This window comes from Ammodytes marinus (genome assembly GCF_949987685.1).
Source record: "Ammodytes marinus genome assembly, chromosome: 3".
Classification (NCBI taxonomy): Eukaryota; Metazoa; Chordata; class Actinopteri; order Uranoscopiformes; family Ammodytidae; genus Ammodytes; species Ammodytes marinus.
In genome coordinates this window covers 35,754,858-35,773,451 of record NC_137232.1, presented here as the reverse complement: position 1 = coordinate 35,773,451, position 18,594 = coordinate 35,754,858, and the positions used below count along the sequence as shown (strand labels likewise).

General features: G+C 41.1%; 2 protein-coding genes across 2 annotated transcripts in view; both read right to left on the bottom strand.

The window, feature by feature from the left end:
* Positions 1-7,218, bottom strand: part of LOC307248491 (NACHT, LRR and PYD domains-containing protein 3-like) — a gene marked incomplete at both ends in the record, with an annotated part of 31,319 nt that extends 24,101 nt beyond the window's left edge. Inside the window, 5 exons of the mRNA XM_080024886.1 lie at positions 128-329; positions 622-700; positions 4,057-4,149; positions 5,729-5,735; positions 6,387-7,218. Coding sequence (XP_079881012.1) covers positions 128-329; positions 622-700; positions 4,057-4,149; positions 5,729-5,735; positions 6,387-7,218 — 1,213 coding nt within the window. The remainder of the gene's footprint in view (positions 1-127; positions 330-621; positions 701-4,056; positions 4,150-5,728; positions 5,736-6,386) is intronic.
* Positions 7,219-10,817: 3,599 nt separating this feature from the next.
* Positions 10,818-18,198, bottom strand: LOC307248490 (complement C1q-like protein 2; the record flags this gene model as incomplete). Its single annotated transcript, XM_080024885.1, has 6 exons — positions 18,019-18,198; positions 17,524-17,565; positions 17,374-17,436; positions 12,338-12,391; positions 11,722-11,853; positions 10,818-11,089 (listed from the first exon to the last, which is right to left on the bottom strand). Exons 1-6 carry the CDS (start codon positions 18,191-18,193, stop codon positions 10,818-10,820), a joined length of 738 nt encoding a protein of 245 aa, XP_079881011.1. The 5' UTR covers positions 18,194-18,198.
* Positions 18,199-18,594: the final 396 nt, after the last annotated feature.

Below are 18,594 nucleotides of genomic sequence, written 5' to 3'. Positions count from 1 at the left end.
GTAATTGAGAGAATCATGATGAAAATATATAAATAAATAGATGTAAACATGTCTCCCTCCATCTCTTGAGACTTCAGTAAATGTCCCATTCCCCCATAATGTTAAACCTTTAGAGAATTGTTCTTACTGCTCCACAGAAGGTCAGCCAGCTCCTTCTGCTTCATGCTCCTCAGGAAGTCCAGTGTGATCTTCAGAAATGCCTCTCTGCTGCTGCTCTGCTCCTCATCCTCACTCTGACCCTCTAAGCATTCTGGGTAATCTGGACTCAGAAGCTTCTGCATCTTCTTCAGCTCGGTCTTCACAAACGTGATGATGTTTTCCTCCAGCAGCTGCAACAGAATATTATAAGAACGACTCGATCAAACTAAAATCATGAAGCAAACATCAGATCCATGTTGGACAGACTGACAGTCCACTGGTCTAAACAGTTAAACTTTATTTATACAGGTAAATCCCATTGAGACTAGAGACTCTTTTTCAAGGGAGACCTGTTCCCTGTCGACCACCTTACCCACTTCACCACAGCCGCCCTGAAGGGTTAGGGTTAGGGAGTTGTTTAGTTAAACATGGAGGTTGATGTGTACAGAACAGATGGACAGTAGTTGTTGTTCATCTACAGACCCTGAATGTGGAGTCCAGGTGTGTTTGATGCTGCTGGTCAGACCGACCACTGGGAACCTCTGAGATCTCCTGGTCGACTCTGTGGAGAAACCATAAAGAATGATCTCATGTCTGGGGTTTCCCCCCAGGGGCAGCTGGTGAGCTGAGCTGGGATAACATTCCCAGATGACAAAGTTCTTCAGTAAAGCTCTAAATACACAAACTGCTGCTGTAGAGAATGATGAGGTTTAACGTTGTAACATGTTCTTAGGGCGCATTCTCACTAGGCAAAGTTGCCCTGTACCGTACTCAAGCACGATTGCCCCCCTCCACCCCACACACACACACACTCCCCCGCTGGCCTGTACTCACACTACACCTAAAAATCTGGACCTTGGCACGATTGCTTTTGCCCTACGTCACCACGTCTAACTGCGTGTTTGGGATTTGGAGCGAAGGCTGCTGTAGGCTATACGATTGTTTTTGAATATTTTCATAGATTGGATAAGAGCTTTTTATTTCCTCTGGCCCCCTGACCCTCAGCACAGGAGGATGACGGCAAATTGGGTGAATAATTAATTTGTATTTGTAGAAGGCAAGGCAAGGCAAGGCAAGGCAAGGCAAGGCAAGGCAAGGCAAGGCAAGGCAAGGCAAGGCAAGGCAAGGCAAGGCAAGGCAAGGCAAGGCAAGGCAAGGCAAGGCAACGCAAGTTTATTTATATAGCAGAATCCAGACACAAGGCCATTCATAGAAGGTGTATCACTGTTTGAAGCAACAGAGAGAAATGCTTTGGGATTTACAAATTTGTAGATTTTTCTCCCCTCTCCCACAAACACAAAAATACAGTTACACCTTCTAAAATACTTAATTCCAGGAGCACAAATCCCATGTTGTCAATCACACATTATGAAAATCATACGCTGACACTTTAGCAGACAAACATTTGCAGTGATTTTGTTGCAAAACACATAGCAAAGGGTTAGGGTTAGCCTAACCCTTATCATTTGCACAACTGTGAATCACTTCGAGAATGTATACGTTCATACGACATATCAACTTTGCTAGTCATTCAGGTAAAGAAAGCTCTACTGCATTTCCAGAACTGCCAACTAACACATTCCATGTACACGTTTGCATCCAAAATAATATATATATAATATATTGCATGTTTTGGATATTTACTCATTTATTACAATCAGAAATCTAAATGTTGTGTACAACAATTTTATTAAATAATATGTAATGAAATACACGTGTTCATAACTGTAAATCATCGACAGATACAGTCCCCTCCATAAGTATCGGAACAGTGAGGCCAATTCCTTTATTTTTGCTGTAGACTGGAAACATTTGGGTTTGACACCAAAAGATGAATATGAGACAATAGCTCAACATTTCAGCTTTCATTTCCAGGTATTTACATCTGGATCTGATACACAACTGAGAAGATATCATTATTTGTAAAGGAACACCACATTTTTAGGCAAGCAAAAGTATTGGAACAGATAGACTTTAAATAAATTAAAGTGAATAAAACGTAATATTCTGATGCAAATCTTTTGCTTGCAATAACTGCATCAAGCCTGTGACCCATTGACATCACCAAACTTTTGCATTCTTCTTTTATGATGCTTTTCCAGGCTTTTACCGCAGCCTCTTTCAGTTGCTGTTTGTGTTAGGGGGTTACTCTCTTAAGTCTCCTCTTTAGCAGGTAAAAAGCATGCTCTATAGGGTCTGGAGATTGACTTGGCCAGTCTAAAACCTTCTACTTTGTTCCCCTGATTAACTCCTTTGTTGTGTTTTGGGTCATTATCTTGCTGCATGATGGAGGATCTTCCAATCAGTTTGGTTGCATCTTTCCTTAAATTGGCAGACAAAATGTTTGTGTAAACTTCTGAGTTCATTTTGCTGTTCCCATCATGTGTTACATCATCAATGAAGAATAATGAGCCCATCCCAGAAGAAGCCATGCAAGCCCAAGCCATGACATTGCCTCCACCGTGTTTCACAGATGAGCTTGTATGTTTGGGATCATGAGCAGATCCTTTTTTTCTCTAAACTTTAGCCTTTCCATCACTTTGGTAAAGGTTCATCTTGACAACAACACAGTAACACATGATGGCAACAGCAAAATTAACTCAGAAGTCTACAGAAACATTCTGTCTGACAATTTAAAGAAAGATTCAACCAAACTGATTGGAAGATCCTTCATCATGCAGCAAGATAATGATCCAAAAAAACTGCAAAAACAACAAAGTAGTTCATCAGGGGCAAGAAATGTTAAGTTTTAGACTGGCCAAGTCAATCTCCAGACTTAAACCCTATAGAGCATGCATTTTACCTGCTAAAGAGGAGACCGAAGGGTGTAACCCCCCAAAACAAACAGCAACTGAATGAGGCTGCGGTGAAAGCCTGGAAAAGCATCACAAAAGAAGAATGCAAACGTTTTGTGATGTCAATGGGTCACAGGCTTGATGCGGTTATTGCAAGCAAAGGATTCGCGACAAAATATTACATTGTATTCACTTTAATTTATTTAAAGTCTATCTGTTCCAATACTTTTGCTTGCCTAAAAATGTGGCGTTCCGTTTCAAATAAAGATATCTTCACAGTTGTGTATCAGATCCAGATGTAAATACCTGGAAATGAAAGCTGAAATGTCGAGCTATTGTCTCATATTCATCTTTTGGTGTCAAACCCAAATGTTTCCAGTCTACAGCAAAAATAAATGAATTGGCCTCACCGTTCCGATACTTATGGAGGGGACTGTATATCATTTAGTTTCCCTCCTATTTCTTCATTCCTTGTTGTTTTCATATTTGTTGGTGTATTTTATGGCTCTTATAAACAGCCTGTCAGGTAATCATAAATTGTATGATGAAAATAAAGCTTAACTTTGAGCCGGAATGTGTAACAATAAGAGAACAGTTCAGAGATAACTAGAAGAGATGTCACCATGTTCTCACAGTTACTCATTAACAGACTCCAGTTGAATGCAAGGTGCTCTAGGAGTTGTAAAGTCAATGAAAAAAATAAATCACTGAGGCTTACTCCAGACCCACTCGCACAGAGCCGAGGATAGTTCTAACCGTGCGGTTCTGAACCACACTAGGGTCTTCCTCAGGGCGACGCCTTTTATTCACAGTACACCACTAATTTAGCATTATTAATTATTTTTGAGTATTTCATCTATCTATGATACTATGCGATTGGCCGACATGCCCCTGCCCCTGTCAGTTATATAATGAATCGCATAATTTCACTGTGTTTTTCAATCTGCTTCTATATTTTAAACTTGATAAACAACTTTTCTCCCTCGCTCTGTGCGAGTGTACCTGGAGAGCCTCGGTGCTTTCTTTTTTTCATAAAAGAGCAGTGTTGTGATGTAACTTACCAGAATGTGTAACCATAAAGAACAGTGTTACCAGAAAACATTAAACTGAATCATTATCTTACTTTGAGCCTGAAGGTTCATGACTGACGTCTGGACGGCTGGAGACTGCAGACTCTGATCTCTCCTTTTCCTCTGAATCATCCATCTTCTCTGGTCTGAGAGGAAAACCAGTCACACTGGACACACACACACACACACACACACACACACACACACACACACACACACACACACACACACACACACACACACACACACACACACACACACACATTATGATAAAGTCAGGAATATATATTTGACCTAAGTTTGATAGAAAATGATGCGTATCTTCCAGCAAACATAAAATGATAAATTCAGGCTATTGCTTTGTGTATGTTTTTTTTTTGTTTCTTAGTTTTTTTGTTTTTTTCTAATATTTAGTTTTTGTGATACATAATATATTTGTAATATAACAATTTGTGAAGAGGGTGATAAGGCATAATAAGCCTTGGCTTCTTCCTACACCCTTTTCAGCCATTGTAACTTTTAAAATAAAATGATTGACCATGTCTGTACTTTGTCTCTGAGGTCATGGACCGAAAATAAATGTTCTACTAATGAGAAACTGTGACTCCAACTAACAGCTCTAAAGGTTGAGTCAGAAATTCTGGAAAACGTTTGTTCTCATATCACTTTTTGTCAAATCAGTGAATATCTCTTCAAGATCTGCTATCTGTCCGTACTGTGTGGGTGCTGAAAAAAATCCGGTGATAATACACAGCCTAGGCTCTATAAACAGGCATGTTGCTAGCTATGGTGGGCCCCTTCTTTACATACCCCTTTGTTTACATATCCAATTACAGAGGCTAGGCTGTGTATTAACTACAGATGTTTTTTGTATGGACAAGTCATCAGTCATATTCACTGGTTTTAACGAAAAGTGACTTTGAAAACAAGAATGGCTGACTCCTTTAAGACTGAGCTGCTGTGTCATGTATGATGTTATTTTTATAACATTTAGTATAAAAGACAAAACCCTTTGATCATTAAAAGATAAAACATTTCAAACACTGGTTTATGGTCAGACATACAGTTCCTATCAGGTACATGTTAGTCCCTAGAAAAACTCTTTCAGTGAATCTAGAAGAAATGCTGTGGATGGAATTATCAACTTGATGAGATTAATTCACACACATTTTAAAATGTGAAACATTTCATGAGTTGTGCAACGTTTTTTCCCAGCTGGCTAACATCCAAATAAACCACCATCTTAGAATCTACTGACTCATAGAAAACGCAGCCTATATATTTCACTTCCTTCTACTTTGACGACGGTTGACAGCGCGCGACAGTCCCACTCTGCATTAAAATCTATTTCATAAAGTGGATTTTGCATAAGGAAAGTTTACCTTTGGGTTAGAGGGTTAGGGTTAGGGTTAGGGTTAGGGTTAGGGTTAGAGGGTTAGGGTTAGGGTTAGGGTTAGAGGGTTAGGGTTAGGGTTAGGGTTAGCGTTAGGGTTAGGGTTAGGGTTAGAGGGTTAGGGTTAGGAGCTTCCAACTGACATACATGTTTAAAGTAATTTCTTTCTAGAATTGCTTACAGCTGAACATGTGAGCGGACATTTGACTAAGGAGCTTCTTCAGTTTTCATGATGTTGATGTGCACTGACACATTAAAAAACCAACCCCAGAAAAACTAGTAAATTACAGTAACAACTTTTTCTGTGTTCAGATATGAATTATAACGGATACCTGACACCTACAGTCCACACAGAGACTAAACCAAACACGCTAACAGTTAAATAATAATGATACAAATGTAATACTTACTCTGTGTCATCAGTGTTTCTTCAACATCTTTAATGGTCTGAATGAATCTCCACAATCCAAGTCAGAAAACAAAATACTTTAAAAACGTCCCGGACTAAAGTGTCTCGTGTCTGGGAACGAAGCAAAGGATTCAGAAGTGAATTCCTGTAAACGGAGAGGAGGGCAGAGACTCTGTGCAGGTGATTTCCAGGTAAATGTTCAACAGAGAAAACAATAAAACTGAGAGTGTTGTTCACTCAGTTCAGAGTCCATTTTGAATCAACTCAGCAGAAAGAAAAGAACAGGCCGAGAGTGAATCCAACAACATTATTATTTATTTTATTTTACAGTAAAGGAGGACATTAGGGGAGAGAGGGGTCAAAGAGAACAGTTTGACAAGTCCTGATTGATCGGAAAATACACAAAGCTGAAGGAAAAAACCTTTTAACCTGTTGTCCTCAATTAACAAGAATAATATCTTCTGAGATGGTAATCTCTTTAATCCAGAAAAAGTGAATGCATTTCCACTTATGTGAACGAAACTTAGTATTTTTATTGAATTTTCCACTTATTACAAGGAAACAAACAACAACAAACAGACGAGTAAGGGGCAGGGTGGTAGCAGGGTGGGGGTAGGGTGGGGGCAGGGTGGGGGCAGGATAGTAGCAGGGTGGTGGCAGGGTGGTAGCAGGGTGGGGGCAGGGTGGTGGCAGGATAGTAGCAGGGTGGGGGCAGGGTGGTGGCAGGGTGGGGGCAGGGTGGTAGCAGGGTGGTGGTAGGGTGGGGGCAGGGTGGTGGCAGGGTGGTAGCAGGGTGGTGGTAGGGTGGGGGCAGGGTGGTAGCAGGGTGGGGGCAGGGTGGTGGCAGGGTGGTAGCAGGGTGGGGGCAGAGTGGTGGTAGGATAGTAGCAGGGTGGGGGCAGGGTGGTGGCAGGGTGGGGGCAGGGTAGTAGCAGGGTGGTAGCAGGGTGGGGGCAGGGTGGTAGCAGGGTGGGGGCAGGGTAGTAGCAGGGTGGGGGCAGGGTGGTAGCAGGATGGTGGTAGGGTGGGGGCAGGGTGGTGGTAAGATAGTAGCAGGGTGGGGGCAGGGTGGGGGCAGGGTGGTGGTAGGATAGTAGCAGGGTGGGGGCAGGGTGGTAGCAGGGTGGTAGCAGGGTGGTAGCAGGGTGGGGGCAGGGTGGGGGCAGGGTGGTGGTAGGATAGTAGCAGGGTGGGGGCAGGGTGGTGGTAGGATAGTAGCAGGGTGGTAGCAGGGTGGGGGCAGGGTAGTGGCAGGGTGGTGGTAGGGTGGTAGCAGGGTGGTAGCAGGGTGGGGGCAGGGTAGTAGCAGGGTGGTAGCAGGGTGGTAGCAGGGTGGTAGCAGGGTGGTAGCAGGGTGGGGGCAGGGTGGTAGCAGGGTGGGGGCAGGGTGGTAGCAGGGTGGTGGTAGGGCATCCTCACATAAAGCTCTATGACACCACAATGAGTTCCACTTCATAGTCTTAAGTAAGTTTCCAAAGGCAAATAAACAAACAATTAAAAAAATAAATAACTATCATCAGAAACAAAACAATGAAGGCAAGAAGGTCTGAACTTGATATTTAAGTTGAAGTATTTTAGTTGTGTCCATGTGAGAGGTTTGAGCCAATCTTGTCTACCTGTGTGTCTGTCTGTCTGTCTGTCTGTCTGTCTGTCTGTCTGTCTGTCTGTCTGTCTGTCTGTCTGCAGTGTTGTGTGGTTGAGTCTCAGTTCATTGTTGATGCAGCAGCACCACCTTCTGTCCAAACCAACAAACTACAAGCTGAAGTCAGAGCTGCTGAGAGGAGGAAGAGGAGGACGCTCACACTCAACATGATCTTATTTTTTTTAGTCTTTATAACTTTTAGCGTCAAATGATTTTACACCAACTAACAAGAAATCAAAAAAATTGATGACAACAAGTATTCACTTTAATTTCGTGAATTAATTTGAAATATCTTAAATATGTACATGTATTGCATTGTGGATGTGAAGACTTTGAGCACATATATAGTCAAGAAAGCCACAGTGACATTGTAACCCATATGGAATACCGGTCTACTAAACCCTTATGTTATTTAAATATGTCAATGCAGGTGTTCTCCAGTAGAGAGTGTCTGACTGTGTGATTGCAGTAGCAGAAAATGTTCGGCTCTGGGACGTGTGCACCTTACATTTCCAGGGGGTCACATTAAGCCGTAACACCTGGCAGCAGCAGGTAAACAGCAGGGGGTCACATTAAGCCGTAACACCTGGCAGCAGCAGGTAAACAGCATCCAGCAAACAGAGCATCTCCTGGGCCTGTTTCAGGAAGCAAGTTCAGCGCGACTCAGTGTCCGTTACTGTGGCAACATACGCCGTGAGTCTAACCTGCTGGACAGGTGGTTTGAACTACTCTGAGTTTGTTTTAACTTTACGCTGCAGCTCCGACTGAAGTGTCACAGCGCGTCCCTGTACAGTTTAAAGCAAAATCACTCCATAGAAATCTCCATATTCATCTCCATTCACATAGGCAGCCACATGAAACACCGTGAGCATGCTTTACACTCAGATGAACTTGTGTCTCTCTTAGTTCAACCCTCCACTCTGAGTTGGTCAAGTCAGAACAACCAGAGCGCAGGGTTGAACTCAGAGTTTGTTAACCTGACATTCAGAATGTTTTTATCTTCCGCGTGAAGATTCTATGTCACGTGTCTCCGTCTGAACGGGGATTTAACATGACGGCTCTGTGTCCTCTGTAGATTCATTCATCTCCATGTTTGACTTTTTATTTATTCCGTAGAAAAGGATAAAAGTGATTTTACAAAATCCTCTCTCTCTCTGTTTTTGTATCTGTGTTTGTGTGTGTGTGTGTGTGTGTGTGTGTGTGTGTGTGTGTGCGCGCGTGTGTGTGCATGTGTGTGTGTGTGTGTGTGTCTGTGTGTGAATAGCAGGAAAAAGATTATGTTGCTCTTATTATTAATTAAATTATTAAATTAAAAGTGCAACAAGGGCTAAAATGTTGGAGCCATTATACTTTATTTAGTTAGACATGATAAATGCCTCCGTCTGGTGGTGACCAGTGGTAGTGACGCAAAGCCTTGTAATCAGGTCAGTGATTGTAGGCAGGTGTGCAAACAAACAGTGAATGCTGAGAGAGCACAAAGTCTTTACTGCTCCAGACACACTGTGATACTGACAGAGTATAGATTAGTACTTTAGATATCACAACAAACATTAGAGTGATATAAGCGTAAGTTTGGTTTATTTGTACTTTTCAGTTTATTTATTGTGCTGCATGTTAGAGCTGAGAGCCAACACATGCACACGCTCACACACAATCAAATCAAATGATCAAATCAATGTAAATATAATAATGTAACTTAATTTGAACAGGGACAATGTACAAAAGAAAAATTAAAGCTGCAGTGTGTAACTTTGTGTGTGTCAGGGAAGTGAAACATTTTCTAGGGTATATTCTCATAACTGAATAAAACAAACTTTTCTCACAGGAAAATGTGATCCCTGGAACACTGTTTGAAGTTAGAAAGCTTCCAAGGGGGCGCCCTTAGCTCAGTTGGTAGGGCGTCCCCCCATGGGCCTCGGCCAGCAGCGGACTCGGGTTCGATTCCAGCCCGCGGTCGTTCTCTGCATGTCACTCCCCTCTCTGCCCCATTTCAACTCTGTCTCTACACTATCAATAAAGCAGAAAAATCCCAAAAAAAATCTTAACAAAAAAAAAAAGCTACCTGAAAAGTTACTATTTGACTGTTGTTGTTTACAGCAGCAGGGCCCACAGTTTGGTTTACAAACATATTCTAGTCTTATGTTTGGTTCCATGTTCCTCAAAATAATTTAGTTTTGATATATGATGATAGAATTATTCAATACTAAGAATTACATGTAGAGAAAATATGTTTAGTAAACTAACTGCAGGCTCTGTGAATGTAAACAAACCCCCCTCCCCTGAAACTGTGTAGTGACCCTTTAACCTTGTTGTAGGGCAGGGAGAGATGTATTGTGTACCAGGTTTTAGCAAATTGCTATTTTCCATCTGTGGTGATGTATTTATGTTTAGGTTACAACTAACCTGTTTAATAATCTTAACTCTGTGTTTTTATGTCAAAGTATTGAGACTTTTTTAACATTACGACATTTTAACACATGAAGGCTGATGTAATTAATAAAATATAAAAAGCTCTGTCACTCTGTTCTGCTCACTTCTCTCATTGACTAGTTTTTACATCTGAAATATCACAGGTGGAATAAAGTATTTGTATATTATTTTAAGTACAGGTTTGAGGCACTTGTACTTTGTATCTTTGTACCTCACTCTCCGGATTAAAAGCTTGGATGTTCACAAGCTACCCAGCACTGTCGAAATAATTCAAATTGGCTCCATAATTACATATTAATGAAAAAACAGTTGTAGTCCAATAATATTTTGCATTTTCTAATGTACTTTAGCTTCTATGAAAATGGTGAAATATTTTCCTTTAACACCCCGTATCTGTATCTGAATATAAGCTAGGAAAGTCATAATACAAGTAGAGCTGACTTTAAACTGCTGCATTTTAATCAAACCAACATATTATTAAGATATTTATATGTTTATATATATACAAATATGCAAGTAAATCTATAACTTAAATAAATTAAACTTTCAGACCAATGAAGGTAAATACTGGAAACGGCTCAAAGTGTTTAAATACTCTGAGCAATAAAAACTTCTGTCTTGTTTTATTACGACTTAAAGCAATTGTTTGTTTTTTGCTTTCCTTATGTTGATATTGAAATGACACCAACAATATTAATGAAACGTCCAGAGATGCTTTGCAGTGATTTTTAATGACAAAGGAATCAGACAAATAACATGACATGACATTTGTCTTCATTCAGTTGCAGATTTGAAAATTAATGATTTATATGCTTTTATATGAAGGAAACTGAGAAGTTAAGATACTTTGCTGCAGTGATTCAGATTAAGATTATAATCTTTTAAATGCAAAAAATAAAAAAACCTGCATTAGCATCATGTAGATGAAGATGTTTGTGTGTTACATGGTGAAAAGCATATGGCCACTGAAGGTGTTGTAGTGGTCGGTAGTGTCATACACTGTTGCGTTGCTCCACAGAAGCACAGACACGACATCTCCAGCCTCCAGGACCAGAGAGACGCCTTGAGAAGCAGACGATCCACCGGACTGGTGCTCATATGCAGTGAAGATCTTCTCTGAGTTCTTCACCAACACAGCACCATTATAACCTCCGTGTCCATAAAGGTGCCACTCAAAGTGATAGGCTCCTCTCAGCGGCGCAGTGAAGGCACCTGTGGAACGTTTTTATTTTTCATTTTAAAGCAAGACACTGCAGGTGAATAAGGTAAACAATTAAATGTGTAGATATTACCATGAAACCTTGTAAAATAGAACCTTGAAATAATTTGCATATTTGCAAAAATCAAATCAATTATTCATGAATTTGCAAAATTAAAACCCAAAATCTAGATGTTGGATAGAGCCAGAGTTAAAATCTCCAATTTTTTCAACGTATTAGTTTCCAAAGTTTATACAGAACAGATTTTGGATACAGACTTTTTCATTTTATAAATCATAAAAATAATAGATACAGCTCATAAAAAAATGCTTTTTCAGCATGTTTGTAAGAAGAAAATGTCTCATCAATCAGACTGTGAACAACATATGAACAAATCCTTCTGTAATAACCTTCAGAATAGTGCTGAGAATGATTATGGAAAGTTTGGTTCATATAAGTGCTTTAGAAGTTGAGATTTTCGGTTCAGAGTATTGAAAAAACTAATGTTGAAATAATGGCTGTTAATAATATGGTTGTAAAGGAGAAATAATGTAATGGAGGCTAAAAAGACACAAATCTCAGAGTTGACCATTGCTTTAAATTGAATTATGGATTTGCCAAAACTGAAATGTCTAGTTCAGGTACCTGTGATTGGGCTGTAGGCGTTTCCAATGTTGGTGACGACGTGTTTGTAGACCAGAGGAATGTGTTGGTTAAAGGGTCCAATGGTTTGACTGCCAGAAGCCAGCAGAGAGGCAGAGAAAGCCACCTGTTTACCTGAGAGAGAGAGAAATATATTCAGCTGTTTATCGTCTATCGATCAGTCAACATTTATTTATTGATGAAGCCCTTTACAGCAACCAGCAGGTCCAAACTGCTTTACATCAAGGAAACAATCAAATGTAACATACAGTAAGAAGAGAAAAGTTTACACAACTGCAGGAGGAAAATGTCACAGCGCTACTGTGTATTAAAAGCCTTTCTAAATTAATATGTTTTCAGGTTAGATTTAAACTGGTCTGCGTCTGTGATGGAGTTAATGTCAGGGGGAGACATGTTCCATTGTCTCGGGCAGCAGCTGTTAAAGTGTGATCACCCCAAAGTTTGTACCTCGACCGTGGGACTTTAAAAGAAGTTGCTTGGATGACCACAGTGACCTGCTGTCACTTTATCAAGATTTTTTTAGTAATGAAAATATATTCTGGTTAAAATAGTTTGAACATGTTTTTGTTAGAGGAGGAGACGTGATTAATCCACAAACCTTGCAGCTGTTTCTTCAGCTCATCAACCTCAGTCTGCTGATTCGCTGCTTGTTCTGAAATAAAACAACACAGATAAAGTGTGTGTGAGACAGAGAGAGAGAAATATATTCAGCTGTCTGTGAACACAACACTGGCATCATCATTCTCTGTAATTCATCGTCTATCCATCAATGAACATTTATTTATGAAGCCCTTTACAGCAACCAGCAGTGAGAGAGAGAGAGATGGAGAGAGAGAAAGGGAGAGAAAGGGAGAGGGAGGGGGAAGAGAGAGAGAGAGATAGAGAGAGAGAGAGAGAGAGAGAGAGAGAGAGCGAGCAGATTAAGGCAGGGCCATTGGGAGGCCTCGCTCATGATGTCATCCTTTAGAATCCTCTGACATCACTCTCTCATCAGCTGTTCACAGCAACAACACTGAGTTATAAAATACACAATATGTAAACAAGTGAAAACTAGAAAATGTGTGAAAATGTAAAGGTCTAGTCATGCAATCAGCATCAGTTGTGTGTAACTGTATCTGTGCCTGTCTATCTGTCTGTTTGTCAGTTGAGTGGAGATAGATAGATAGATAGATAGATAGATGTTAAAGTGTGTGTGTCTGTGTGTAGGCCTAGGTGTGGGCTAATAAAAAGGGAGAGAGATAAAAAGGTGAGAGCAGCATAAAGCAAAGCACAAAGGTTTTCTTGACCGCTTCCTTTTTCCTTTCCTCAGCTGTTATAATGCTGCCTTTCCGCACGGCGGTGGAGACGAACCCAAAACAACATACAGCGGGACTTGACGGTCCGGTGATAAGGAAACAGTAAACACTAAAGGTGCCAACACACTGCACATCGCCGCGCGGCGAGTTTACATAGAAAGTCAATGTATTTCGAGCGCCGCCGCGCGAATCGGCGGCCGGCGGCGAGCGGTTCACGCGGCGCGGCGCGAATGGGGCGGCGCGGCCGCCGCAGAAGTTGAAAATATTGAACTTTTCGCCGCGCCGCGATAGCCAATCAGCGTTGAGCTCCTCCCGATGTCACTCGGGTGAGTCTGCTGAGCTACAAGACACGTGAAACCTGGCTGGCGGTGCAGTTGGGAAAGGAGGGATGAAGGGAAAAAAGAAGGAAAAGACAGAGAGAGAGAGAGAGAGAAAGAGAGAGAGAGGGAGAAAGTTCCAACACATCGATAAAATGTATGACAGCAGTTTAATGAGACACCTTTTAGTAAAAGGAGCAAGGAATAGACTCACATTATAGAAGAGAGAGGGAGAGAAAGCCAGGGAAGATGTACTGCAGATGAGTGAATATGCAGAGACAATGCAAACTAAATACAACAACTGACACTTCCAAACATTTCCCTAAACATCTGAAAATCTGTTTGGGTTTTCTCTACATGTTGATATGCCGGCGTGAGTGTGTATATGCACGGCCATGGATACATATGTGCGTGTGTGTGTGTGGGCGGGTTGTGTGTGTATGTGTGTGTGGGCGCATGTGTGGGTGTGTTTACGAAGCTTGGGTGGCAGGTGGCGGGGAGAAATGTGTGAGAGGTGCAGTGAGACCAATACAAGGGCCGATGGCAGAGATGATGAAGGCAGAATAATTCAGAGACGCTCCCAACAAAAACAAATCAGTGAGGATGACGACGATGATGAGAGAGATGTAAATAGCGGGAAGAAACTGGGCGTGCACATTCAATGAGTCATCGGGCGGCGGGCGGCGGTGGACACAATTATGAGCCAAAATGATCACGCGGCGCGGAACCTGCGATTCGCGCGGCCAACCGCCGCGCCGCGGTGTGCAGTGTGTTGGCACCTTAAGGTTTAACAAGAAACTTTATAAAGACAGACTTAAAATAACGCTCTCTGCCCATACAAAAAGTTCTGACTTGATGGAGCGATCGATGTGCAAAAACCATTGTTACATGTGTCTGATGACGGGCCGTTATATTAATAATAAACAGCGCGCTGCACATTAGAACAGCATGTACATTAACAGCGTGGTCATTGTTTAGAAGACTGTTAAGGCTGAAGTGCTCCTAAAGCGTTTACATTGTGCTTGATTTTCTTTCTCACTGTTATTTTAATAGTCATCCCTACAATTTATATGAGACTGTCCACCGGGACCCATTACATTCAAGCGTAACATACATTTAAAAACAATTGCAAAGGGATTCTCGTTGGTCTGAGGTGGAAGTGGAATATTTGCAGCAAATTTGTCCGGATGAAAATGTTCAAAAACAATCGTTCAGCCTACAAGTAGCTTATGCTCCAAATCCCCAACGCGCACAGTGACGTAGGGAAGGAGCAACTGTACTCAGGATCAGGGGCCTCATTTATAAAGGTGTGCGTAGAATCCATCCTAAAACATTGCGTCCGCACAAAACCAATAATGTGCTATTATTATATATGTGCAAAAAAAAAGGGATTTATAAAACTGTGACGTGCACAGTTGCACGCAATCTTCCCTTCATAATTACCCACCTGCGGTGAATTGTGCGCGGACGATCTCCGCCCTGTGTCCTCCCACTTCACCTCCCAGTTTCATCCCACTTCACCTCCCAGTTTCATCCCACAATCTACCATACAAGGCGAATGCTAAATAGCTGCTGAATATGGTGACGCTCTTAATAAGCACAGAATTTTGACTGACATGAGGAGAACTGGGAGGTGACCGGCCGCAAAGAAAGCAACTGGGAAGGAAGAAAGCCCGCGCCATGCGTCGCTGTAACTGGCACACACTGAGACACACACACTCACACGCACGCTTATCACATATCATGCTTGGCACAGTCATTACAGTCTTTGTAAAGCAGTTTCGCCCAACATTGTACTGTATGAAATATCACGTATTAGCGAACCTGTAGGACTATATGTAGGCTATATAAAATGTGTTGTGAGAAGTGAAATAATGCATTAGCCTATAGTCTATTCCAGAGCATTGTTTCCGTCCCGTGAGATCCACACATTTCCAACAAAGTCAGATTATAGTTTAAACTTCCAGAGTAAATTGTTATGGGAAAAAGATGTATGTAGGGGAGAACGGGGTAATGTGAGACACTTTTTACATTTGCTCCCCTCTGAGGGAGCTAAAATGATTTATCACTCAAATGTACACATTTCCCATTAATTCAGGATGCTTTCTAGAAATGGGCATTAGCAGAATTTATTCAGGACGAAGGGCAGTGAAAATATGATTGTTTAAAAAAAAGTTGCCTTGTGTCTCAGTTTACCCCAGCTGTGGGGTAAACTGAGACAGACAAGAGTAATCAAGGGGGTAAACTGATCCACTTACTTTTTCCACTCTGAATCTGCCATAACAACAAATGTTGTAACAGTTACAATCCTGACAGCTAGCTTGAAAAGCAAATATTCCAAAACTAATGTCGGACTAGTAACAGGATCATGGGGTTTGGTCAATTAAGAAAAACATTTTCTAAACACTTGAAAGTAACTCTGATGAAATACAACATATAATTCATATTCAATAATTAACAATCAAATGACAGATAGAACCAGTTAGATTAAAACACAGTCTGGGGGTCAGAACACAGGACCCTTAGAGCCAGCTAGTGTCTGGGGGTCAGAACACAGGACCCTTAGAGCCAGCTCGTGTCTGGGGGTCAGAGCAAAGAACAATCAGAACCAGCTAGAACAGCCTGGGACTCAGAACACAGGACTTTCATTTTCCATCTTTTGAGTCTTTGATTAATATTTTTCTACATTTGTTTTATTGGGATCATTCATTGAATAAAGACATATTTCTCAGAGTCTATTGATGTTAAAGGTCACTCTCCTGTCCCTCACATACATACGTGCCAAACCGTGCCCTTGCTGACACCTCTTCAACCACCAACCCCCACCTCCAGCCCACATTGTCTTTTGTCCTATTCAAACTAGTCTCCTTGCTACCTCAAATATAATGGATTCATTAAAAGAGGGCATATACACTGTCTCACTTTACCCCACTGCCACAATTTGAGAAAAAACTACCTCTCTCAGCTAATCAGGCTAATCTTCAGTTATCATCATCACATGGTTTCATATGTTGGTAGTTCATCAACATGTGTGATAGAAGTTTTTCTACCTGAATCAATTTGCTTTGGCACAACAATCGATTAAGTTGACAACAAGAAAATTTACTTTTACATGCAAAAAATATTTTTTTGTGAAAAAAAACATGCTTACAACATTACCATGAGGTTCTCTCTTTCATGGCCAAGGGGAAATGAGAGGGGCTTGAAAACATATATCTCACATGACCAAAAATGTGTTCCATTGCCTAGATACAGGGGGTGTCTCACATTACCCGATGGCTCACATTCCCCCGTTCTCCCCTGATAATATGCTAAATTTACTACATGATTTTATCTAACAAAATATACAGTTTAAATTAATAATTTTGGCCTTTACAGGTCAAAACTATTTTGAAAACACCGCCTAAAATATAGACTATTTGCTCTCCCGTTGGCCACACACGGAAACACCTCCCGACGTATATTATTATAGAGTAGCGCTATAAGATTCAATTTAAAGATATAACCTAAACATGTTAAGACCTACTTGATAGGTAATTCAACCAACATCATAACTGCAAATCATAGACTACAGTAGCCTATATTCACAACTATAGGTACGCTTTTACATGTTGATTTAATATATGAGTCCCAAGCATTTCACAGTAATATGTGTGTGTTTTTCTGATGACTGAGCTTTATTTCATGGTGTTGCCATTGAGTGTCGCTGATTCCCCGAGTCAGGAAAACCTTGCGGTAGCTCTACTAATTGTTTTAGTAATGAAAATATATTCCAGTTGAAAATGTTTGAACAGGTTTTTGTTAGAGGAGGAGATGAGGAGATGCCGTAGGCGCTGAATGGCAGCCACGCTTCCGTCAGTCTGCCCCAGGGCAGCTGTGGCTGCTATGGTAGTTTACCACCACCAATATGACTGTGTGTGAATGAATGGAACCTGGAACCCTGTAAAGCGTCTTTGAGTGCCTTGAAAAGCGCTATATAAATCCAATCCATCATTCATTCATTATGTGATTAATCCACAAACCTTGCATCTGTTTCTTCAGCGTCTCAGCCTCAGTCTGCTGATCCTCCAGTTTTGCTGCTTGTTCTGAAAAAAAAGCAGATAAAGTTTGAGAGAGAGAGAGAGAGAGAGAGAGAGAGAGAGAGAGAGAGAGATGATATGATTTCCACGCACCTTGTAGCTGATCCTCCTGTTTGTCCAGTTTTGCCGCTTGTTCTGAAAAGATAAATAAAAAGTTTGATTCCACTGCAGCAGCAGTTTGGAGAGTTTTACATATTTGATATTTGAAAATATTTGCTGAATAAATTGTACTATTTTCTTAGAAAAAATAGCCCAGCTTTAATAGTTGAGCACATTTACAGGTCAAACCTTGTATAAAGCAAGCAGATTTGCCCATATACAGTTAATGTTGAAAACTTGAAAATTGTCCCTACATTTGGAACAGACAAACAACTTTCACAAGATTTGCCAACTCCTATATACAGTAAATGTTGAAAATCTTCCCTACATTTGGAACAAACAACTCTTAACCACTACACCACGAGCTAACAAATACCAATGTTTTGCATCAACTTTTAAGACTTCATCTACTTCCATTGCTAGAAAAAAGCTTAAAGTTGTGAACCAATTCATCTTTGTAGCACACTGTTATCCTGACAGACACTGTACCTTTATTATATGCTTGCAGGTATTTCACCTCCAGCTTCGTCTCAGCCAGTGAGGCGGTGATCTCTCTCAGTGCAGCGTGGACGTCCTGCAGACACGGCTGTTGGTCCGACAGAGTCTTTATCTCATTGGCGTAGACGGAGCAGACGAGCATCAAAAGCACAAGGACCTTCATCATGACGCTGGTGGTTGAACTGTGTGATGTGTTAACCTGTGATGTGTTTATGTAGAACAGAAGAAAGAGGCGTGGAGGAAAAGGACGTGGACAAATGAACACAGTAGACTTCATATCAGACTTACTTTGTGAATCATTAACTCACTGGGAATATTTTTCACTTGGGGAAGTTTGTGCCAACCAGTGTTGGAGTGTAAACAGGTAAACACTGGTTTCATCCAGTTTCATCAGTCTAGACAAATACGTATCTAAAGAGTTGTTAGCCACGTCAGCTACTTTTAGGCACTGTTGGGAAAACCAACAGCTGCTTTCCTTAGAGAGGAGTTGGGAACACTGCCTGCATTTTACATGGTTGATTGCAGAGCTCACTGTCTGATTGTTATCAACATTAAACTAGAGATTAA